Source organism: Eulemur rufifrons, chromosome 28, assembly GCF_041146395.1.
Source record: "Eulemur rufifrons isolate Redbay chromosome 28, OSU_ERuf_1, whole genome shotgun sequence".
Lineage (NCBI taxonomy): Eukaryota > Metazoa > Chordata > Mammalia > Primates > Lemuridae > Eulemur > Eulemur rufifrons.
In genome coordinates, this window is record NC_091010.1 from 64,639,926 (window position 1) to 64,664,898 (window position 24,973).

The 24,973-nt window shown below is 55.2% G+C and overlaps 1 protein-coding gene across 1 annotated transcript; it reads left to right on the top strand.

Annotated features, from left to right (window-relative positions):
• The first annotated feature begins 589 nt into the window (after positions 1–589).
• GPR26 (G protein-coupled receptor 26) lies at positions 590–22,138 on the top strand. The gene is made up of 3 exons (XM_069460998.1): positions 590–1,257; positions 10,174–10,287; positions 21,907–22,138. Exons 1-3 carry the CDS (start codon positions 590–592, stop codon positions 22,136–22,138), a joined length of 1,014 nt encoding a protein of 337 aa, XP_069317099.1.
• Positions 22,139–24,973: the final 2,835 nt, after the last annotated feature.

A 24,973-nucleotide genomic window follows, 5' to 3' on the forward strand; every position in this document is an offset into this window, starting at 1 on the left:
GTGTGTGTGCACGCGCGCACGTATCAGTGGGGATTTCTGTGATAGAAGCAGCCAGATTCCGGAGAGAGAGAAAGAGAGAAGAGGAGGGGGAAGAACAAGAGGGGAGGAGAGAATTGGGGGTGGGAGAGACAGACGGAGAGAACAGCGCGGGGGGGCGGGGAGAGGGAGAGAGGTGGAGGGGAGAGCAGAGGGAGAGCAAGCCTGAGCGGAGAGAGGGAGAGAGAAAGCCGGAGAGCGGAGAGCGGGCGCGCAGAGCCGATCAGAGACAGCCGGAGCTTGGAGGGATGGGGTGAGGGCGGGAGGAAGCACCGGCTGAGACAGCGCTGAGGCCACCGGTGCCCGCACTCCAGGACCCGAGGGCGCTCCCGGCTCGGGCGCTCCGGGCATTCCAGCGCCGGCCGGAGAGGTGCTGCGGGGCTCAGGGGCGGCTGCGCGACCAGGTGCCTGCCCAGGAGGTGGCCGGGGCTCCGGTCAGCCACGCGCCCCCGGGGACCATGGCGACGGGGACCGGGGGGCGCCGTGCGGCGGCTCCGAGGGGCTGAGCCGGCCGCCGGTTTCGGGCCCTGAGCGCCGGCGGGGGGCGCGCACCATGAACTCCTGGGACGCAGGCCTGGCGGGGCTGCTGGTGGGCACGATGGGAGTCTCGTTGCTGTCCAACGCGCTGGTGCTGCTGTGCCTGCTGCATAGCGCCGACATCCGTCGCCAGGCGCCGGCGCTCTTCACCCTGAACCTCACGTGCGGCAACCTGCTGTGCACCGTGGTCAACATGCCGCTCACGCTGGCCGGCGTCGTGGCGCAGCGGCAGCCGGCCGGCGACCGTCTGTGCCGCCTGGCCGCCTTCCTCGACACCTTCCTGGCGGCCAACTCCATGCTCAGCATGGCCGCGCTCAGCATTGACCGCTGGGTGGCCGTGGTCTTCCCGCTGAGCTACCGGGCCAAGATGCGCCTCCGCGACGCCGCGCTCATGGTGGTCTACACGTGGCTCCACGCGCTCACCTTCCCCGCCGCCGCGCTAGCCCTGTCGTGGCTGGGCTTCCACCAGCTGTACGCCTCGTGCACGCTGTGCAGCCGGAGGCCCGACGAGCGCCTGCGCTTCGCTGTCTTCACCGGCGCTTTCCACGCACTCAGCTTCCTGCTGTCCTTCGTAGTGCTCTGCTGCACGTACCTCAAGGTGCTCAAGGTGGCCCGTTTCCACTGCAAGCGCATCGACGTGATCACCATGCAAACGCTCGTGCTGCTCGTGGACATCCACCCCAGGTGAGGGGAGCCCTGGGTGATGGGAGCCCTGAGTGAGGGCTCAGGGAAGGTCGAGGGAGACGCTGTGAGGTGGCAGGAAGCATGGGCGTGGGCATGGGAGTGGGAGGACCCCGCCTCAGTGTTCGGCCTTGGGCAAGTTCCTTTCCACTCAGCCTGTTTCCTCTCGGGAAGAAGAAGGGGAGAGTGGCCATGGCCGTGGGGCTTAAGTGGGTCCTTAAGAGCATCAGCAAAGCAAGGCCACTGGAAATGTGGACAAAACCATCTAAGCTCAGGGTATAAGTCACAGGGAGTCTCAACTTTGGGCTTCCTTATACTCATTTTGTGTTTATAGTTTTCCATTTAAACTGGATGTGGGAAGGCAGTGTGGTTCTTGTTCACTGTTTAAGACCTTTGAAAGATTTGATCAGGGTTCGATGAGAGGGTGGCCTTGATGCTTCCGGTGCTCCTTAAGAGCTGGTCAAACCACAGCTGCTGCTTCCCGGGTCTGTTCTCTGGTGTCTGTCACTGCCTCTCTTGACCATGTGAGTGTGAATCCAGATGGACTCAGGCTGTCCCTTCCCCTGTGGTAGGCTGCAGAGGTCAGGCGTCTCTGCCCGCCCCAGACAGCACTGCCCAGTGTCTCTCACATTGGTGCCCAGGAAACCCTGCAGGAGCATCACCGTGAGGCTCCTGTAACTAAACCTGTCCCCACCTCCCCCACCTCCATCCTCCTACCGTCTGCTGCTCCTCAGGAAGGCAGTTGGAGGCGGAGCATGAGCACCTGCTGGGAACCCCTGCTGTGAACCCCTGTTGTCTGCAGGAGCCTCTCAGGAAGAGAAGGAGGGGACTCTTAGCTGAGCTGTCCTGAGCTCACCTCGGCCTTCCTCAGGAGAACAGGAAAGTGAGGAGGGAAATGGCTCTTGGTGTCTCTGTGGACTTTGCTATTTTATATCCTGTTGTCCCAGGGAAGGGCAGGCTCCCCTCTGTCACCTGGGGCTCTAGATGAGGGGCACTGGTCCACACAGTATGGAAGGCAAGGCAAGCCCAGAGCACCCGCAGGAGAGGCTAGGGCCTTCCATGTGAGTAGAACCCTGGGAATCCAGGGAGCCTGGGGTGGAGGAGAGAGCTCGGTGCATTGCTAGGGTGTGTATGTCCCCCTCCAGGACTGAAGGGGACAGACTGGAGGTGTCAGATAAAGCAAGGGCTCCTTCAGTTCTGAGTTTTTCCTGCCTGTGATCAATAACAAGCAGTGCTTGAACTTCACTGTCCTGATGTAGAAGGGCGTGCGTGCATGTGTTCATTGTCCCCCGCTGAACAGCCTTTCCTGACCACACACTAGACCAACCTTCTAGCCACAGAATCTTCCCCACAGAATCACATACAAAATGTACATGTGAATGACTGAGAGCACCAGGGCGTGTAAGTGTGGGAGCTCCACACACAATCTCATGCGTTCATGTATGACCTGCATGTGTACCAGACAGCTGGCCACAGGTACACGGGTACACAGGTGTGTCAGAGTGGCATGCCTACACTCTGGCACAAAGACATGCATCAGCTCTCACTGCACGTATCTGTGCGTGGTTCCTTGTCTTTCAAGGAAATATTTGCAGCCACAGTTACAGAGCTATTCCCCTTCCCATCACCCAGGGGTGGCAGGTCTCCCTTTGGAGGGTGCATCCCTAGGACTTGGGCTGGGGCTGCTCTTAGAAGGTGCAGGGCGGTGTCACTAACTCCCAGGACTTCAGTGATTCCTGCAGTGGGCCCTCTTACCGTGAGTCTAACATTGGAGGAAGGTTGAGCTGGGACCAGTACAAACCTCATCCCTGCTCTTCCTCCAACTTCCAGAAAAGGAGGGGCTGTGTTCCTTCTCAGCCCCTTTGGGGTGTAGGACTGGCTCTACTCTTGCAAATTCCTCTCGCTGACTCCAGGACAGATGCCAGGAGGGAGTCCTGGGGTCTCAGGAGCAGAGGCAGCTGCTCAGCTCACCTCCAGTCTCCTTCCCTCCGCCTCTGGGGGGACACTGACCTCTTCTCAGCCTCAGGCTGCTTTGGGGAGCCCCTGCTCCCCATGCCCCGGGGGCCTCCAGGCAGTCTCACTGGAGAGAGGAAAGGCTTCTGGGGCAGGGGCTGCCGTGGCTAGAGCTCCCTGAGGTTGTAGAATAGTGGCCAGTGTTACAGCACTCCCCCTTCAGTGAACACAAACTTGCCCTTCTCTGAGGGGCTCGTCCCCGCCGAGTGGGGAGGATTGGCCACACAGGAGGGACAGCCAGTCCACCGACTTCTATCGTGGCAGCTCCAAACTCTTCCTCCCCACAAATGAGCAAGTGCAGAGCTCGCTCGGGGGCTTCCCTGGTGCCCCCAGCCTCGGGTACTAAGCCCCCTGGCTGTCTAGTACTGAGAGCCCGCGGGACTCAGCAGTGCTGGTCCTGGGGCAGCGGAAGCCAGCTTGTCCCTCCGGACAGCCAGGAAGCAGGTGGAGTCTTTGCTCACTGACAATTTTATCAGCCACCACACTGATGGCCTCCTGGGACTTAATTAAAAGGGACCTGTTTTGGAGATCCAGGTGGCATTTGTCAGGACGCTCTCTGTTGGTGTCTGCTCTTCCTGCAGGATGTGCAATGTGGTGTGTAGCAGGCCTCATCCCTTCGTTTCAGCCACCTCCCAAACGTCAAGGAGCCTCTCTTCTTAATTGAGTCTGTGACCCTGAGCAGCGTTCCTCATGCCTGCCTTTCTTGGTGCTTTCTTGGGTTACTACGTTTCTGGAGCAGTTTGGAGGTTCTCATAGCTGTTACACACCTGGTCCTCCACCTGCTCCGTGCACACGTTCGGTCCTCCCAAATCACACGCGGGACCAATGATAGCCAGGCCCTCTCTGGGGCTGCCAGTCGGGGCGGAGCAGGTGGGCGCCAGGGCAGGGAGGCAGGGCCCTGTGCTCCCCCGTCTCGCTGAGGTTGCTGCTCACCAGCTGGGTTAGTGGTTTAACAGAAGCAGAGTGTTAATGAAAATGACGCAACATGGAAGTCATGCCCAGCCTCACTGGAGCTTCCTCTGGGGACCCGTGCAGCTCTGCCAGACCTCCCAGTGTCTCCGTGACGTCCCGGGAACAATGTCCGTGGGCGTTGGCTGAGTGCCGACTCTGGAGGGTGTCGGAATTGTGGCGTAGCAGATGGGAGCTTCACTGTGCCCTTGACTTTACACGTGAGGGAATTGGGAGACCAGGGAAGAGCGGCCCTTGCCTAATCCAACAGATCTGGAAAGTGGCTCAAGCCGATTCTCACGCCCAGGTCTGCCCCTAAGTTTAGGGATGGAGCAATAGAGCAAATGGAGGCTCACAAACCAGACCTAGATATTTAGTTCTACATTAAGCTCAAAAACTATTAAATATGTTCTACCCTCCTGCCTCGGCAAATATACCTTTATAATGACCTGCAAGGCTGGGTTCAAATTCAGAATTCTCGGGCTCTTTGGGAGTCAGCCTCGGGCATGCGGGGACTGCTGCGCTGGCCCACCTGCCTCGCCACCCAGCCCTGACCACACAGCGTGCAAGCCTCCCCTGCACGAGGTGCACACTGCAGTTGTGCATCCACTCTCCATGCACATGCTGCTCACAGACACCACCCCTCAGGCCCAGAGCCGCGAGCACAGGTGGCATATTCCACCCTCAGAGTGTGGGGCCAGGGGAGACGCCTGCACACGTTTTGGTAGCAGGATGAGGGCATTTGAGCAAAGAATCCTGTGTTCCAGGCACTTACAACTTGAACTGGAATGGAAGTTAGGGGCTTTGGGTGGGCACACCCCTTAGCCCTATGAACTCTTCATTTCGTGGGGAGAGGTCTGGGCCCCTTTCTGTGCAGGGCCCAGGGCAGGGACCCCCCTCACTGGATTTCAGGACAGGACTGTTCACACCACTGTCCTGACCCACCCTCGTCACCTTGTTCTCTTGCCTTAAAAACCAGAAAAGAAATCCGGGTCCCCTGAGTACTTGGAGCATGGGCTCTGGGTGGACTGCAGTCACCTAGAGATCATTCCGGATGCTGACCCCTCACAGAGGGCAGGGAGCTGGCTGTGCCTGGGAGGTTTCAGCTGAGATCACCTTGTTCATTGACTTTTCAGATGTTCCCAGAATTCGCCATCCCCTTTGCCCTGTGCACCTGAAGCCCACTGGGGTCTTCTCTTCCACCCCACATGCACGGTGCTGGAGAGCCTGTCTTCTTTTGTCTCAAGGAAGCTGCCCTGTCCCAGCCTTGGGAACTGCCTCCCACCCCACCAGCACACAGGAGCGCACTCTGGCTGAACTCACCTGGCCAGGTTTTCTTGGGGCAGCTTTGGGCCTCTCACCCTCTGTACCACAGAGTCTGCCTGAGAGTCAAGGACTCCAGGTGCCACCCCCAGGGATGTTTGAGAACGCTCATCACCCAGTGATTCTATGGGAGGCAGGGGAACCACCACAGAACTCAGTCAGGAGACCTGGGATAAGGCCTGGTTGTGTCCCCAACTCACTGTGTAATTTTGGGCATGTCATATACCTTTCTGGCTCCTCAGTGTTCTCATCTGCAAATAAGTAAAATAGCAGCTCACAGGGCTGTAAGTTTTCAAGGAGCTCAGTTTTGCAAAGCCTTGGTGGGGCGGGGCCGGGGGAATGACAGCAAGTGCAAAGCAGTTTTCCAATGTGGTGTTTGGGGAGCAGGTGAGCTGCTCTTGTACTGTGCTTAAACAATAATCTTAATAAGAGAGGGGGCTGTGCTGCTTCCCTCAGAGCCTAGGGACAGCCCCGCCTTGCACACCTCCTGCCGCCTCCCTCTTCTCAGGTGGAAAGCAGGAGAGCTCCCGGCAGGGGAGATCAGGGAAGGAGCAATGAGGCTCCCAACCAGGAGCAGCAGGCTGGGAGTCAATGACTGGGTGCTAGCTCCTCTGCACCCCACTGTCTGGGTGGTCAAGTCCCTCTCTTCTTTGAGCCTCAGTTTCCCCATCTGTGAGCTGGGGTGAGTGCATGTGCAGACCTTTCATACTATATGTGGCTGTGGAGTCTAGCTGGTCTGTCCCAGAGCAGAGACATGACCAGGCCACATGGGTACAAATCCCAGGTGCAGCATCCACCCTGCAAACATCCTCTGTGTCCGTGGCATGCCAGCTGCTGTTAAGGTCCAGTGTCCCCCAGGTGCCTGAAGGCCCACAGAGGGTCACAGAGCCAGTACAAGAGTCAGGGCTTCATCTCAGCCCTCCTGACTCCAGTTTACTCTTCCTGCTCCTCTGACGCAGTCTGGTAACAGCTGTCTCTCTCATAGTGCATGGGGCAGGAAGAGGTTTTTGCAGGGGACGGAACTCTGTTGTTTTGGACTTCAAGGCAATACTGGAACATAGTACTCGTTTAATAAATGCATGCTGAGTGAATAATAATAATGGTTAGCATTTATTGAGTGCTTACTCTGAGTCACACACTGTCCTCGGTGCTTTTTGTATGTCAGCTCTGTTCATCTCAGTACGACCCTGCGATGAACGTGATGCACAGGGCGGCCGTGTAACTTGCCAAAGGCTACACAGCGACTAAGCGATCGTGCCTAGATTTGGACCTAGAAGTCTGGCTGTGGCCCACCACGCCTGCCCACTAGGCTATTAGCCAGGAAGGGAGGCCAGGCCAGCAGACATTCTCACGGCTTCACCTCCACGGACTGTCCTTCTTTGTGTGATAGACTCAGAGGTTTTAAGGCTCATGTTAAAAAATATACACATCTTAGAGTAGATTTCCAGCTTACTATCATCTCTTTAGAAAAGCAGCATTTAAGAGAATGATTAAATCTTAATTTTCCTAAGATGTTTTTAAAGGGGTGTTTATTAACTCCTACAACACACATTTATTTGGTATTTTCTGGGCATAGGACGTTCAGTTTAGGACTGTGGTGATCCAAAGAAACAATGGGTCTGCAGAGTGCTCGCCATTTAACCTCTCCTGCTACGCAAAGCCTCACAGGGGCAGGTGCAATGAATGCCCCACAGAGGTTACAGTGCAGGGGGCCACTGGCCGTCCTAGCTTGCACCCTGTCCATTTCATTCCTTCAGAGCCACCGAAATGTTCCTGTTCATTTTTTCTTAAGACCTGCCAAGCTCTCACCAACCTGTGCTTTTAGATATTCCTCAGGGCCTTGTTTTCAGGGAGGGATTAGCTGCTGTGGCAGGTGTGAGGAGGCTGCTGCTTCTGGGGAGAGAGCTGTGTCCTCAGCCCCTCAGCAGGGACCCCAGTCCCCACTCGGGGGGACCCAAGGAAGCTCCTCATTCCTTAAGGGACTACAGCTGATGATTCGTGTCTGTCTCTGAAAAGTGTCTGTCACTGCAATGAATGGTAGCTCTAGTTATAAATATTATGATCCCTCTTGGATAAATGAGGAACCAAATTCAGAGAGGTTAAGTGACTTCCCCGAGGCCACACAGCTATGAGGGCAGAATTGGGAGTAGGATGCCTAAGCCAGAGTTCTTTTACTCGCCAGGGTTATTCTAAAGCACCTGAGAACTGGACAACATTGTTGGGTCATAAATTGGAGGAGGGCTCAGCCTCTGTCACTCTGGGTTCCCGTTGATGAGTCATTTATATGAATTTAGTACTCGTATTTAGAGGCTGCCACGAATGCCTTCTCGCCTCAGGGGGCGTGTCCTCTGCTGGCTCAGGACACCTGGCTCATGTACTGAATCTCCAGCGCCTCTCACATCGTTGCACTGAAAGTTTTAGGGGAAATACGTTAATATTAAAACAAACAGGCCTCCGTTGTGGATAATAATGCCAAACACACTGCACCCTGGGGTCACCATTGTCCTGGTTTGCCTGGGACTGAGGGGGCTCCCAGGCTGCAGAACTTTGAGTTTTAGCACCAGGACAGTTGAGTGGTCACCTCACTGCACCCAGACCTCCAGGTGGGGACTTATGCCCTCCCCACCTGCGTCACCTGTCACATGCACCAGAGGACTTTGGTAGAAAACTTTGCAGAAACGCAGGTGTAATGGGAAAGTCAGGAGATTTAAGACTGACTCTTGCTCTATGACCTTAGGCAACGTCCTTCCTCGGTTCCTTCATGCCCCCAGCTGTATGCTTAAAATTTTCTGAGTGAGACGACGCCTCCCCAGGAGGCAGTGATGGCACACGCTGGTTGGTAGTGGTGCTCAAGGCTCCAGGGCCAGACAGCCTGGGTTGGGATCCTGCCGTCCCCTTGGGTGACCAACCGTCCTGGTTTTGCCTGGAACAGAGGGGGAGTCTCAAATGTGGGACTTTCCCTTTTAAAACTGGGACAGTCCCTGCAAAAACTGTTCAGGATGTGGGACTTTCAGTGCCAAACAGGGACAGTCCCAGATAAACCGGAACACATTGGTCACCATACCACCACTACTTACCAACTGATCTTGGGCAAGTTTCTCCTTGTCTGAAAAATGGGGACCACAATGATATCAGTCCCCAGCTCACAGAGATGCTGTGTCAAATAAATAAATAACGTCAACCCCCATCACAGTACCTAACATGGCATATATTAGAGACCCAAGAAATGTGGGTTGTTATTAGTTTTTAGAAATTAATTAGTAATATTAGTCATGAGTAACGTATTTTCAGCCAGGATGAAACCTGTTTGTACCAAGGCTGACTCCAGTTCCTGACTCTTTAAATTCCTGGAAAGGCAGAAGTCAAGAGGGAAAAAAAATCCTGCAAGAATTTCAGGAGCCTTCAATCCCACCTAATGTGAAATTGTCCATCTGTGACAGGAAATCTGATTAAGAGGAGTTTTGATTAAGTATTAAAATGACGGTTCCCCTGGCAGGAAGAGAAGGCTGCCCCGGCATCACTGACGTGCATAACCTGGCTCATGAATATTCCCCCCATCGCTTGCTGTTGCTGAACAGACCAGCCTGGTTTGGGAGCCAGGTGTCTGCCGTGCAGGCCTGCCTCTGCCAAGCGGCGGCCTTCGCTTCCTGGGCAGCTGTGTCTGCTGTCTTCCTCCCTGGGCACTCGGAGCCTCTAGAAGGGCCCCGGAGCAGAGTGGAGCAGGAACAGGTGTGGTTAGAGGCGTTGGTGTCAGCGAGAGGGTGTGGTTAGAAGCACAGACGGCTCCCGATCCCACCCTAGGAGCTGTGTCCCGATTCCATGGGGACTTGGGACTTTCTTAGCTCCCTCAAGCGTGGGCTCCGGAGGGATCACGTGACTCCTGCTTCAGTGACCGCAGCATGTGACGTCTGTAGCCCCAGGCAGGGGTGAGGCTTTGGGATGGAAGAAGCAGGGCTGAGGATGTGGAGGAGAGGGAGCCAGCCCACACACCACACGCACAGTCCAGGCTGCCCCCGGTGAGAAGGACCAGCTTCGAGTCCCACACGCAGGTCCGCATCCTGCCTCCACTCGCCAGCCAGCGGATCATGCCAACCCCAGAGCGCAGTTTTCATTGTAAGCCACGCTGGTAAAAACCCACCTGGCGGTTTACATGCACCTGGCAGGATCGATCGTGGTAAAGAGGTAGAGACGCTACTTAGAGAGTGCGGCACAGTGGGAGCATAGCCAGTGGTCCAGGAATGACACGCGTAACAGTGAGTTCATGTTTATTTGCACTGACGTGGGCACCGTGCCAGTTGCTGTGGGTGTTTTGTGCATTGAATGCATTCACGCATGTATGTTTATGCATTTAATTCTCAAAACAGCCCTTTGCAGTGTTTTGTTAGATTGCATATAATACAATATTAAAGTATATACATGAAATATATAATGTACATGATTATATTACAGATGATGACCTTGAGGCTCAGCAATGTCACTCAGATTGCCCAAGGTCAACAGCTACAGACCTGAGGTCTTTCTGGCTCCATAGCCGAGTTCCCACGCTAGAGGCCGCTGCCTGTGTGTGGACACAGCGCTCCGTTCTGCCTTCCCAGGCCTCCCTGTCAGTCACCTTCTCCCCTCTCTCCCACGCAGCGTGCGGGAACGGTGTCTGGAGGAACAGAAGCGGAGGCGGCAGCGTGCCACCAAGAAGATCAGCACCTTCATAGGGACCTTCCTCGTGTGCTTTGCGCCCTACGTGATCACCAGGTGAGCAAAGCAGGGCCCGGCGCCCTTTCTCAGTCATGGCCTCCCTCGGCCACACATTCCTCCGCGGGGTGTGTCGGGGAGTGAGGATGAACTTGGCAGGGTTAGTGAAAAGGAAGATTCATGCTTTTCCTCTTCGGCCTCGGATTCTTTCGGATTAAACTCAGAATCCAAAGGGTGTGAAAGACCCCCCCCACTCCGTTTCCAAATCGCATCATCGTGACCCTTATCCTGGGCTCCCAACCCCCGGGAGGCCCCAAAGGAAAGGAGAAGGGGAGAGAGACAGGGAAGCGTTGGGCAGTGGTTGGGCACCTACTGCCTTCTGAGTGCAGGACAGGACAGCCCAGCCCCCAGGCGTCCCCAGCCCGAACGTGGTCCACAGCAGAGTCACCTGCCACCTGCACAGGGTGCAAGGAGCAAGCTCTGTGCCCAGCCAGGGGGGCCACCTGTCCTACTGCTCAGGGGTCTCCCACTGTCAGGCCAGGTGCTGCGAGGCTCTCATGTTCTCCCCCAGCTCCCCAGCCCCCGAGCCAGCCGGGGTGCAGTCCCCCAGCCCTGGGGCCGTGCATTTCCCAAGCCAACCTGCTCGAGCTGCAACGCTTCCCCACATACTAGCCAGAAAAAAGAAAAAAGTGTATCACTCAATCAGTTTTGCACACTGAAGGGAAAAGAAAATCGCCACAATTTTGTATCCAAAGTGGCTTAACTATTGGCAAAGTTGGCAATAAAAAAAAGAACTTTGATGTTCTGTTAGGAGGTGGATTTGGAAGTTTTCATTGAATCTGAAAAGGTGGATCTGTGCAGGATGTGGGGGTGTGTGTGTGAGAGAGAGCAAGAGACCGAAAACAGAGCCCAGCTCCCCAGCTTCCCCCCACGTGCTCAGCTGCCCGGCCTGGAAGGGCGGCCGCCGCCTGGCTGTCACCAGCATCGTGCCCGTCTCAGGGAGGAGCAGCACCGTGGACAGTGCTACCTGCTCCTCCTGTCTGTCCCTATGTGGAGCTGAAGCCTGTTCCTCGTAGCTTCCACCGCAGCTCCAGGTTCTGCAGCACCAGAGAGTGTCCTCTGCTCCCAGGAGCCCCTGTGGCCTTGCAGATACCGCGACCTGCTTCCCTCAACCAGCCCCCTCTTCTCTCCCCCAGACAGCCCAACTCTAGGGTGCCTTCCCGTGTCCTCGTGGCACGCTGCTTCCTCTGTTGGTGGAGTGGCGGAGTGGTTAGCAGCATGGCTCCGGAGTGTGCCTCCCTGGGCCCAGCCCCAGCTCCGCCCCACCTGCTGTGTGACCTTGGACCAGTGACCTGGCCTCTCTGGGCCTCCAGAAGGGAGTGCAGTGTTGTGAGGGTTAAAGGACATGGACCATGGGAACACGTGGCACAGCCCTGGCGGATGACGTCTGTGGTCTTCACCCTCCCTCCCTCCCTCCCTCCCTCCGGCACTGACAGCACCACCCACCGAGCCCGCCGGGACTGGCTGCGGCTGTGGCTGAAGGGGACTGGATCCAGCAGGGAAGGTGCCTCAGGAAGGGAAGGCACAGAGAGGCGCCTCCTCCCAGACCCCAGGGGACGAGGAGCCGCGGGCTGATGAGGTGAACGTGAACCCTCACAGGAGGATAGGTCACACCGTGCCAACTTTATCTATTGGATTTTTCTCTGGCTTAATTTCATTTCCCAACAAAATTTTCCTTTTCTGCTTTTTTTGATTACAGCTTGATTCCCTTTAATAGTGCCCAGGAAATAATGTTTCAGTAAAGTGGATGGGCGATTCACAAGTCAATATGCTCCCTCCAAATGGATCTGATGCATTTAGAGTTTTTAAACACATTCACGAAACTGTTCATCCTTTATGGGGATGAGCAGCAACTTACCAGGGAGAGAAAGCTACACTCAGGAAACGTCGTGGGTACCAAGCACAGGGGTGTGAAACCCCCCTGGTCCCTGCTGCTACCACCCCACCCCCCGTTCCTGCCATGGCTTTCTTGAATGTTTGAAGGAGCCATCCTAAGAAAATCTCCTAAAATATGCAAACATACCCTCATTTCATTTCAGCACACATTTCTCCAGCACCTTCTCTGCAGAGCTTTCAAGAGCCCCTGCGGTGGAAGCATGGGTTGGGGAGACCCCAGGGGTCCCCGCCTATGGAGACATTGACCCGATAGTCCTCCAGCCCAGGCAGAGCACCATGTCATGGGACAGGCTCAGGGTCCAGGGGCTCTGGGGCAGGGGTGAGCTCCCCTGGCTGGGGCTTCAAGAGGGCCTGGCTGTGCGGAGGGGACTGTCCAAGCAGAAGGGACACGTGAGCCAGGTCTAGAGCGGTGCTGTCCACCTCGGGGACCAGCAGCCACAGGGGGCTACGGAGCACTTGAAATATGGCCAATCCAAACTGAGATGCACTGTAGGTTTAAAACCACACTGGATTTCGGAGACTTAGCATGACAAAGGATACACAATTTATAATTTTTACATCGATTCCATAGTTAAATGAGAAAGTTAAATAAAGTGTATAATTCAGATTGATTTCACCTGTTTCTTTTCACTAGTAGGAAATCTCAGAGTGCATCCAGGCCTGGCTGCCCCTCTGTTGGCCGGTGCTAGTCTGCACTCAGGGAAGTCTGGGGCGCGGTGTGCCCACACCCTGCTCCTGGCCCCGGCTTTCCCTGCACCTCTGGCCACTCATGTCACCCCCATTGAGGTCCCCATTCCAGCTACTCTAAGCAGAGCTTCTGTCTCCACCTCTCCTCCTTGTCCACTCCCTGCTCCGTGTCACAGTTTCTCTGGGAACGTAGCCTGAGTGGCCACATCAGTGTCGTCCTCCTCGGGGCCAGGAGGGCTGAGGGAGGGGACATTGGGCCCCAGGACAGGGCAGCAGGGAAGGGAGTGTAGGGCACACAATCCTCCTGATGGGTACCCCTGATGTCACGGCCCTGTTGGAACCTCCTCCTCTTGCCAATGCCCCCCACCCCCCCACCGCTCCCGTGACTGTGGGAAGAAGAGCCCACCAGATGCTCAGGCTTCAGGGCAGTGGAGGCCCCGGGCACACTCCCAGGAGGTGAATGGGCACCTGTGAGCTTACTCATCGCACATCGGGGCCCTCTGGGATCGATCAGATCGGAGCTGCACTGCCACGGCCAGGGCACAGGACTGCCGGGTGGGCAGAGCAGGGCAGGATTTAACCTGACACCCAGCTCCAGGAAGCCCAGTGCAAACTCTCCTGTCTTCCTCTGAGGCAGGTGGAGAAACACACATTGACTGTGAGGAGAAATGAACCCACGTAAAGACCAAATCACACTCTCACGACGGCATTCGCACAGTGCGGGCCTCCCGTCATGCACCCCAGAGTCGGGACACTAACGGTCCCAGCAGGGACTGACTCTTCCGCTGTCCTTCCCAGCCGCTTTCCGAGCGTCGACACAGCCAGTCTCAGAAGAAGCTGAAGATAAACTCTGCTCTGAAATGTCGTCGAGGATTTAACTTCCTGCAGAAGACAATTCCTCGTGGAAACCTGGAGCCATAGGTTTTGGAGGCAGAGGGTCCCTTATCTGTCATCTCATTCAGGGAGAGTGAGCTGGCTGTACCCTGCGGGCTGCCTGAACTCACTGCTAGTGGCCCGCAGAGCACCCAGGGACAGCAATTCTGAGGCCCGGCTGGGGTTCGTGGAAGGGTGCAGGGAATGATGGAGAACACCTCCCCCACCACGAGGAGAGGCATGCGTGCTGCAGGGTCTTCTTCCTCACCTGGTGCAGGGATCGCCAGCTTGGCTTCACATTGGAACCACCTGCAGAGCTGTAACTCCAACCCCATATGCCCACCTCACACTGGATTTAAGTTAGACTTTCTCGGTGTGGGCCTGGGCATTGAGGGTCTTAAAGCCCCTCAGCTGATTCTGATGCCCAGTGGTGTTAGATCCATGGCTCTATTGCGCCCCACCCTTGTTCTGCTGATGGAGGAGCTCAGGACTGGGTGATGGGTGGTAAAATACTTGCCCAGAGCCACGCAGCAAGTCGATGGTGCCACTGGACTTCCAGCCTCGGGGGCTCTCCGCCAGCCCCGCCATCTCTCCAAAGGGGCTGAGGTTCTTGGCAGAATCCGGCACTCCCCTGCTCTCCTTCGCAGGTCTGTGGCTGTGGCATTAAAGCACCTGGCACACGGGGAGTGACCCCCTCCCCAGGCCCCTCTACCCACCGAGGCAGAGCTCCTTGCCAAGCGAGCGTCTGCTCCTGGACACACGTCTGCCTGCTGTGCCACAGCTGCCCTTGCAGAGAGTGGCCCTGGGGCAGGCAGAAGACTTGGGAATAGAGCAGGAGTGGGCCCTGGAGAATTCTGGGCCTCAGGATCAAGGAAGTCAATGTAGGCCAATGTAGGCTATCTTGGAAACAGCAGGCCCTGCGGTGCCTTCCCAACCTGCCAGGTGCTCGGAAATGGTGGGCCAGTGGATTGAGCTGGGATGTGTGGATGCTGTCCTGGGTCGGGTCCCTGAGGTGCGGAGCTCCTGGCCTGGGTAGGGTTAATGGCCACCAGGAGGCAGCTGTGGGTGGAGCTTATGCGAGCTAAGAAGTATATTCTGGCTGTTCCTGTTTTGCTCAGATGTTATCCCCCAGGGCCCTATAGCGCCCCTAAGAGGTGGCCTGGGTGAGCTATGAAAGCCCTGCTCTGCAGGTGGGGAAGCGAGGCTCAGAGAGGGAAGGGGCTGCACAGGTCAGTTAGCCAGGAATACTCAGGGGACCCAGAGCCTGAGACCAGCCTTGGCCGCCCGCCCGGGGCAGCCCCAGGGACTCCCTGCTGGAAGGCTAGCTCTCCTGGGGGCAGTGCCTACTCACCGTTCCCTGCCTCCTTGCTGTCCACAGAAATTAAAATCAAAACCCACCCAGGCGGTAACAGGCTGGTCCTGGGGAATTCAGAAAAGAAAAGCAAGAACAGGCTCTGTCTCTTAAACTAACTCAGAAATGTTCTCCATTTTTCAATCCTGTGAGTCCCCCTACTCTGTGCCTGCAGCTGTATCAGAGCTGTCCAGTTACCCTCTGCGTGGAGCCAACATCCCCATTTTACAGATGAGGAAACTGAGGCTCAGTCAGGTTCTAGCCTTGCCCAGTACCAGTGAGTGACTCAGCCTCAGCTCCAGCCTTGGTCTGCCCAGCCCAGAGTCGGTGCCCAGCCCCGGACACCTGCCGCTGCGCCTCTCCTCTCAGTAGAGAGCATCAGGGTTCCCACTGTCCTCCCGGAGGTGTGTGTGCAGGCACCTGGAGTGCGACCCACTTGGAAACAGAAAGCTCCAGTGTCTGAGATGATCGAGGCCAAGTTATTCATGTGTCGCTGACACTCCTCATTGAGCTGTCATTGCAGAAACTAATATTCCCCACAGCTCCGCACCAACCGCCTGTCTCCAGACAGCCGGCCTTGCTGCTTCCACGTCTTGTGCCTCATAAGTGTCACGAGCATGGGTGGACTCTGGACAGTGGCTGGGAACATTGGGAACTGGCAAGACTGGGATATTGAGGGGGAGAGCGGGTTTCGTCTGCCAGTCATTTGTGTTGATCAAGAAGATCCCGCTGGTGGGGAGGGGCTCCCTTCTCTTTGCCGCTGGCTGTTCACATCGGCCTGATACCTTTCTCCCATAGGGAAGCCCCATTCCTGGGTCAGGTGTTTGAAAGGACCATTCAGGTCTTCACATAAGTTCTCAAGCTTCCTATTGGAGAACCTGAAGTCTTCATAACCTTTTATAACCTGTTGCTTAGTGAACACCTGTGGAGCACCTGGGGCTATCAGGGCGTACCTTATCGTATCTAGTGCGGCTCTCCTGCAGGGTAAGTACTGGAATCCTAGAGAGGTAGACGCGTTGCTCAAGGATGTATGGGTAGTGAGCGGCCAAGGGTTAAAGGTCGGGTCAGGCTGCTAGGCTATAATTTAGCCTTTGGGCCACATGACATCTCTGAGCACTGGGGACCAGGCAGTGGCAACGCAGAGATGCTCCACATATAGGTTTTTGGTCCAGCTCCCTTTGCCTAAGCACAGGTACCTTGGTGGAAACTCAGATGACACCCAGGCTCCTGTGAGTAAAGCAGGCATGTGAGTTTCTCCAGCAATGTGGCGGGTTTGCATGGAATCATCCCCTCACTAACAGCAGTCTGTGTCTCTGGAGGAGGGTCCAAGAGGCCATGCGCGCTGGCAGCCAGAGCCATTGGCAGATGTGGTTGGCACGGTGCTGACTGCCCGCAAATGCCTCTCGGAAGACAGTTCATCCAGCTGCACCAACCAAAGAGCCACGTGCACCTGTGCTGGGGCACATAAGACAACAGCAGGACACATATTTGCAAAGCTCCACCTTTGCTTTTAATAGGCGTCTGACACCTCTAATTCACAGCGGCTGTGTCCTCAAAGCCCTGGGTCACATAGGACTCTTCCCAGAGTATGTGAGCAGGATCTGCAAGTCCGTAACAGATTCTCATCCAGAAGCTCTACATAAATATTTTCTGAATGAAAATTCACATGTCTAGAAGCATCGGTAAGACTGTTATCTCTGGAGTGATATACGCTTACAAATAATCATGCTTGTCCTAAATCCCTGGACTCAGGCTTTGGGGTATCTGACAGCACCGTTACTGTGGCTTCTCAAAGCAATGGAATCACGTAGACAGGAAAGGGGTTTAATGTGCAGGTGACTCCCCAGTGTTAATATTCTGTTAATAAGATGACTTCTCCATTCTAATGTTTCATGAAAATGTAAAGCTTCAGCTTATGACTTACAGGTGTTCAAATCTGCAGACCAGGTTCTTCAGAAGTCTTGGAAAGACACTGGGCTGGGTTCCCAAGGAATGTTCTGTAGCCTGTGTTGCATTTGGTGCACAACATGTGTGTGTGTGCGTGTGTGTGTGTGTGTGTGAGAGGGAGAGACAGAGAGAGAGAGGGGGAGAAGGGCAGGAGAGGAGACGATGGCAGAACGTGTGACGACAGGGTGCTGACCTATCACTTTAACTTCGAGACTTGAAAGGACGGGCGCTTGAATGCACCGCTGCACGGGAGCCCGTGTCCAGGGCCTGTGGGGCAGCCTGGCACCCGGAAGGGATGTGGCTGCTGGCATCCACTGGAAGGTGGAAATCCTGGTTCCTCCACATCCAGGCCGCGTGACTTTGACACGTCGCTGCCTTGGGTCCGTCATCTGCACAGTAGGCAGAGAGATATTGGGGCCCCGAGATGATGCTTGTGACGCAGTTAGTGAGACACAGAGCCCCTGGGGGACGGCGGGAGGTGCTGGTACTGCTGGCCCTGTTCTCACTCGGAACGTGCTTTTCTTGGGGATCCCACTGTGGAACAGAGCGAGGACATTGGTCTCCCTAGGGTCTCAGAGCTTGTCTCGGGGTTCTGGCAAATGTGCCCCATCCCCCCTCCAGGGCCCAGGACTGCCCCGGCTGCTGGGTGGGAAGGTGATGTCCCTGTGGGTGAGCGGCGAGGGCAGGCAGCTTCCGACCTTGTCAGCCCTTGGCTGTGACAGCCGCTCAGAGACTCACCAGCGGCCCACACCAGAGGGGCTTGCTGCCGGGGACAGAGTCCCCCGACAAATACCAGAGCAAAGGGGTGCAGAGGTGGGGGTAGGCACATAGGATCTAGGGGACACAGTCTGTTGGTATCTGCGCTGTGTCTCACCCTGAGTCAGAAAAACACACCTCTCTGTGCACTTCGTCTGATGCATCAGCAAGCTCCACCCTGCCCCTCTTCAAGTCCCCCCACACCCCAGGTGCCCCCAGACTTCCATAAGGGCCGAGCTGACTGCACCAGAATCTCCTGAAATGCCCGAGAGGTGGACCCGGCCCCCTCCCACCCCCACCTGCCCTGCTGACCCTTCTGGGCTTTCGGGGGGAGGGCGGGGAGCTGGGTCAGGGCAGACACGTGCACGTGCACACTTTGAGCACAGAAGTGTGACCGTCTCCCCTGAGTGGAGCCCGGTGGCAGAGGCTGCTCCTGTTTGTATCCCAGGGATACGTGGAAATTCACCTCGGGGCTTAATGGAAGGTCGGGGCAGGCTGCAGGGATCGATGCTTGTGGGGACCGGCGGGCACAGGCCCTGCTTCCCGGAGGGCGGGGAGGGGGCAGTGCCCTGCTCCTGGGGCGGCCAATGCTTTGGCAAACCTCCAGGTGGTCCTGGGTCGACATAGACCCCAGGAATGGCCGGGGGGCTTGGTGCATTTTGGTGGGATCAGGCACCCCGAGCAACGGAACAACCTGACAACCACTCCTGCGTCCCCACGGGGCTCTTCAGGGGACATAATTGGCTCGGGCTGCTGTGACAAAGTACCACACAGCGAGCGACAGAGTGGCTTAAGCTACAGAAAGGTCGTCTCTCGCAGGTCTGGGGGCCACAAGTCCACAATCAGGCTGGAGGGGGTCGTGCCGTGCCTTCCCCGAGTTTCTGGTGTCCGTGGCCCTCTTCGGCATCCCCCGGTGTGCGTCACACTGCCCGGATTGGGGTCCACCCTACTCCATGGTGACCTTATATTAATTATATTTGCAACAAGCTTATTTCTAAATGAGATCACATCCTGAGGCACTGGGGGTGAGGACTTCAACATGTGAATTTGGGGGGAGACACAATTCAACCCATAACAGGGGCCATGGCAAAAGGAAACCAAGTCCTGCTCTAGTGACACCTGGGCCCAAAACGCCCTCAACAAGGGGCTCACACTGGAGGCTTCAGCTCTGCAAGGGGCCCCCTCTGGCCACACCTTGGGACCACCAACTAACTATGACTGCTGGAGGAGGGGCGGGGGAGTCGAGTAAACCAGCCACGTGGAGGAGAAGAGAGAGCAGGGCAGGCAGGCGGGCACCTTGTAGCACACAGCGACTCTGCCCACTGGTGACATGTGGCTGGTCAGAACTGTAATGCCCCTTTCTTGGCAGGGACGGCTTTAGAAGGCGTGAGCAGAGCTAGACCTGGTGTGAGAGGATGGGCTGAGGCACTCCCTGTCTCAAAGGCCACATCTGGAAGGGACCTTGTGGTCATCCAAATGCCTGCCCAGATCTGGGGTTTGAAAGGAGAAGTTGTGACAATGTCTTCTCGTCTCTCTCTTCTTGCCTCTTCTTGGGCACTCAGACGAATGGGGACTTGGCTCTGTCACAGCTAGGTTGGAGCTAAGCCAGTCCCGGCTGGCACAGGGGTATCCCTGTGCACAGGGAAGCAGCAGGTGGCTCAGCCAGCCGCATCTGGGCACGAAAGGGGCATCCAGCCTCCCCCTGGCTGGTGGCCGGGGGAGCAGTGTCCAGGCCTGTACTCACCCAAAGCGTCTCTTTGCTTGGAGACCCTGACAAAGGCCAGACACTGGCTTTTCAAAGCAACAGTTGTCATGTGCACTGTGGGGAGGGGCGAGTGACCAAAGGTTGCATATCATGACCTCATGGAACAGGGGTTCTTGGAGCCGGAAGGGACCCCAGAGCTCATCTCATCCAATCTGAGACATCCAATCCCAGCACGGCCACTAGCCAGGACTTGGACTGCAGTTAGATGGAGCTGAGTTTCCACGTCGGAGTCCTTGGCTTGCTGCTCAACCTCTCTGAGCCTCAATTTCCTCATCTGTAAAATGGGAATAACAGTACACTGCAGGATGATTGTGAGATTAGAGAGCATGCACACAAGTGCTTGCCCAAAGGAGACACTCAACTAGGAATTATATTACTGAGCAGGTGGAGAGTTCAGACTTTACATAAAATCTCTGAGAAGCAAATGCAATAGATTTTACCTCTTCATTATCTAAATGGTGAAATTTTAAGTTGCTCTGAGTAATTTCATTCTATGAAATTTATAGAACCTGCAAATAATAATTTTGATCTTGCTGGACGGTTTGATGCTATTTGGTTCTTTTAATAAATCCTTTTGGGAGAGCCAAAACACCGACTGAATTTAGCAATGTACAAAAGAAAAGCTTTTGGAAAAGCAAGTTGGCACTGCATAGCAACAATGTGTTGGCATTCAGCTATTTCATTCTTATTATTAGGTGTGAATTCTATATTCAGGATTTTGTCCCTTTATATTTATTCATCACTTCTCAAAATAGTTTTCTGAAAAGTACAGATTTCCTAAATGCTAACAGCTCATCCCCAGTCGGGCTCCCAAGGACATGAGGGGAAACATAGCCACAGTCCCCCACGGGGTCAGAGGGCAGGGGCGGGCAGGGGTGCCGAACATGGGAAGCCGAATGGAGGAGCCTCAAGTGGACTCGCGAGGGTCTGTTCTGGAAAGGGGCAGGTCAGTGGAGGACCACAGCCCCGCTTTCTCCTTCGCTGACTCTGCAGCCTGTCCTCACAACCTCCGCCCAGAGAAGGCTCCAGAAAAACAAGCAGATGTTGGCAGCACAAAGTTCCAGTTCTCAGTTCTTTCTATACCCAGGTCCTCGCCCGGGCAACCCACCAAGCTGAGAGCCACCACTGCCTTCCATCTGCAGGTACCCCAGGTAGAAGACAGGTCCCAGACCCCCCAGTCAGCGTCGGGTACAGGTGCTGCACCTGGCTCAGCCTCTGACTTGCTGTGTGATGCTGGGCCGCCCCTCCCCCTCTCTGGGCCTCAATTTCCGAATATGACAGTGGGTGGGGAGGGGGTGATTTATGATCTCCAAGCTCCCGCCCCGCTCTGTGGGTCTTTTCTACCTTATGTTCATGCTGGCTAATGTCCAAATACAGCCAAGGCTGCTGGACACACTTGAGAGAGGAGAATAAGAGGCTTGATTTGGCGGGGGGAGGGGAGGAGGATTCCACTGACACAGTGCAAGGCTTTTCCTGACCTCACAACCTGGCATCAGCACCCTCGGATGGTGTCGTTCCAGGGTCCCAGGACTCTCAGAACCCTGCGCCTTAGACCCGAGGGTGTGTCTTCCCTTGCCCCTCCCCCCGGGAATGGGAGTCCCTTAGGGTACCCTGACTGCGGCCATTGTCAAAGACCACCAGAATCCCAAACCTGGGAGAGGCCTTCCTGGCCCGCAGATTCTTTCCTGACACAAGACACACTCGGAGCTTTGCAGAATGTTTTCAGAATCACTCTCAGCCCTTTCTCCCTCGCACCCTCCGTAGGAAGGCAGAGTCAGGATTTGAAAGAAAGAGTGGGACCCGACTCTCCCAGTTGAAAAGATCTTCGAGATTATCTTATCCCACCTTGTTGCTTTTCATATAAGACACACGGGTCCAAGGCACGAAAAGACTTGCCCAAGGTCACACTGCAGGTCGGTAGCAGAGCTGGAGCCCGAAGCCAGAATAGCCATCAGCTGTCAGCCCAGTTACACTTGGGTTTCAGGGTCAGACAGACCAGGGTTCACATCCTGCCTTTACAATTTACTGACCATGTGACCTTGGGCAAATTATTTAACCTCCTGGGACATCTATTTCTTCACATGTATTAATCAAACGGAGATGATCACATCCCCCAGGGCTCAACGAGATCACATGTGGAACGTGTTTAGTTAACACAGTACTGAGAGTAAAGTAAGTGCCTGACGAATGTTCACCGTCGTCATTGATACTGGCATAGTTACCGCTGTCACTGCTACTCGAGGAGACAGGAAACAGTGGTCCGCAGGGGCGCACACTGGAGCCCCGGTGCGCCCCGGGCGGTGCCGGCTGTGCCCGCAGTAACGGCCTCCCCGTCTCTCCGCAGGCTGGTGGAGCTCTTCTCCGCGGCGCCCATCGGCTCCCACTGGGGTGTGCTGTCCAAGTGCTTGGCCTACTGCAAGGCGGCGTCCGACCCCTTCGTGTACTCCTTACTGCGCCACCAGTACCGCAAGAGCTGCAAGGAGATTCTGAACAGGGTCCTCAACAGACGCGCCATCCACTCCTCGGGCCTCACGGGCGACCCTCACAGCCAGAACATGCTGCCCGTCTCGGAGTGAGGCCGCGCTCCTGCTGCACAGCCCAGCCAGGCGGCGGTGAGAAGAGGGGAGGGCGGGCGCGGGGCCCCCGGGGTGGACGGCCCCAGCCACCAGCTCCGGGGAGAGCCCGGTGGCTCTGGTTCCCTGGCTTTAGGGCTCTGGAGCCTCTGCTTCCTGGTTCCTCAAGGGCAGATGTTGGACTGTCCCTATTTGTCACCAAAGGATGACTGTGGCCCTGCTCTGGCCTTTCTCTCTAGAAGCTCCTTTGAGCTCCCTGACTTGCCTGAGGCCCCCCAGGGGATGGCCCTCAGTCCTGTCACGATCAAGGACACAAGGGCTGGTGGCCGGTGGGGAAGCACAGTATCCACCTGTGTGCTGAGCACCGGCCGCTGGGCTCCACGCTGAAGAAAAGTGGTGTCTCCAGGGGACATTGCAGTCGTGCTGAAAGTGAGGCTGGCAGTGGCCGTTTGGCCCCAGATCTGACGTGGCACCTCTTCTCCACAGGGTAGTGGTGGCTGCTTTAACCCAAATATTATTCAGCTGGTACTAAACTGTGCTCAGCTGGGACTCTCGGGCTCTGCGCCCAAGGGGACGATGTTTAACAGCTCGTGGCTACCCAATTGCTGCTGACCAGTTGTCTTAGAAATGGTAACTTAGATTCAACTTTTGTCCCTCCCCTCCCCCGGAAAAGCTAATGTTTGTGTGTAGACAATCTTGGCATGAAAATGGTTGAATTAGGCAGGGAATACACATATTGGGTTCTTTGAAGTCTGACTGGGAAGTCACCATCTCATTTACATGGAATTCAGGAAGAGCAGGAGGAAGGTGGCTGGTTGGTCTCCCCTCCCCCATCTGTGACCTGGATCTGCAGGAAGCCTCTCACTTTGTCTCACGCAGCCTGTCTAGCACGTCCTGTGAGATGGATGGGCAAGAACTGGCCGGGCAGGGACGTAGCCCTGTGTTAAGGCACTGGGTTCCATCATCTGGGTGGCTTCCTATCCTAGTTTCCGTAGTCTGTCAACAGAAAGTAGAGGCTGTCCAGGGTTTTCAAGAGAGTGGCCTGTGCTAATGATGAGAGAGTGACATTTTCATAGAGTACAGTAGCTGTAACACACACGCCAATCCATGAGCAGCCCTGTCCTGATTTAATAAAAATCAGGGTGAGTGGACCTCGCTTTCTGCCCACGCAGTCTCTGTTTACCATCTCAGATTAGCTCTTGAGGGCTAAGAGAAGCTGTTTCTCTATCCTCCACTGCTCCCCACCTTTCCACTACTTCCAGGTGTGATGGGGAGGACCCAGTACAACAGGGAGTAACCAGAGAGAGACTATTGGTTTTATCTGCCAGGCAGCCCCGTATTTAAAGGCAGAGAAGTGTGTGCGCGTGTATTTGAAAAGATAAGAGGTTGTCTTATTAACTCTTAGCTCCTCATTTAGAAAACCACTCAGGCTGGGCTGCTCTTGCCTAGTTTCAAAGTTTCCACGAAGGCTAGAACAGAGACAGATGTAGCTTCCAAACAGGCTTTGACATCTTCGAGTTGCTGTCAGAGGTGTGTGCTCACACCTGCTTGGGGGAGGCCTGGGGTACACCCCTCCCCAATTCCATGATCAGGGACGCCACGCTGGTAGCCTGGAATCAGCCAGGGTGGGAGCTCTCACACCATGAAGATCAGCAGCTGCTACAAATTCGGCCTTTTCCCCACAGAGAGCTGGTTGTTAAACACCTACCAGCACAGCACTGCCAGACATGACTTTGTGCATTACTGAAACCAAATTGCTCTGGTTCAGAGCCCGTTTGGCCGCTCAAGTTTGAACCACGACAGACACGAGTTGTCGTAGAGCCTTCCCAGTGACAAGCAGCTGTTCACCCCGCAGCGTCCCACTGGGACTGAAATAAGCAGGGAGCCAAGACCGTACGCACAGTTGAATCCAACAAGAGTATCTCCCTTTTTACACAAACACTTTTAAAGTTGGCACAGAGCAGTAGTGACCCCGTGGATGAGGTCAGTGGAGAGTCAAATTCAAGCAGCAATATATATTTTCACCAGTTTCAGTTTGGAGGAATAACTGGCAGATCCTGTCTGTGTTTGCTGTGTACTGTACAGGCAGCACTCCCTGCTCCCAACTAGATCTCTTTTCCGTCTTAGCTAAGAAGCAAGATCTGTCACCCACAGCAGCGCATATCTTGAAAAGATGCATTTCATTGTTTTCACTATATCTCTAAAACTGCTTAAAAACCAACCAATAAAACCAGTTGTATTGGTGTCTTGCAGGCAGAAACTCCAGATAAATTCATTGATTGGCTTTTTCATTATTATTTGGACACAGGCACTCAAACCCAAGGGGAAGCGAAAAGAAAATGACTGTATTAGCAGTCAGCATTAAACAGCTCTCGCTCTGCTACAATTACCTTTAGAGAAATGTTTATATTCATCTATATACGGCTATAAAATTTGCCCCTGGCTTTATTATTCCAAATTGAATTATCTACCTCATTTTGGTAATTTAATTTATCAAATGTAACATTGTTTTCTCAGGTATAACACATAGAAACACCAAGATTTTCGGCATTGAAGTCCAAGGGCCTGGCCCAGACTCTGGTGAATGGTTGGACTTGGTGAAAACATTTAAGAAGCTTGAAAACAAAGCTCGTAAAGGGAACGTTCTCAGACTCCTAAATCCACAGATGGGGCTCGGTTGCTAGTCCTACATACTCAGAATTTGCCTTTTTAATCATCCTGCAAAACTACTCCAGCTTTCCCTTAGGCTCCTTCCTGAAGGAGGGGATTATAGAGCCCTGGGCCCCCGCAGAGACAGTCCACCTGCATGCGTGCTGTGGCATGCGGGGTTTGTGCGCC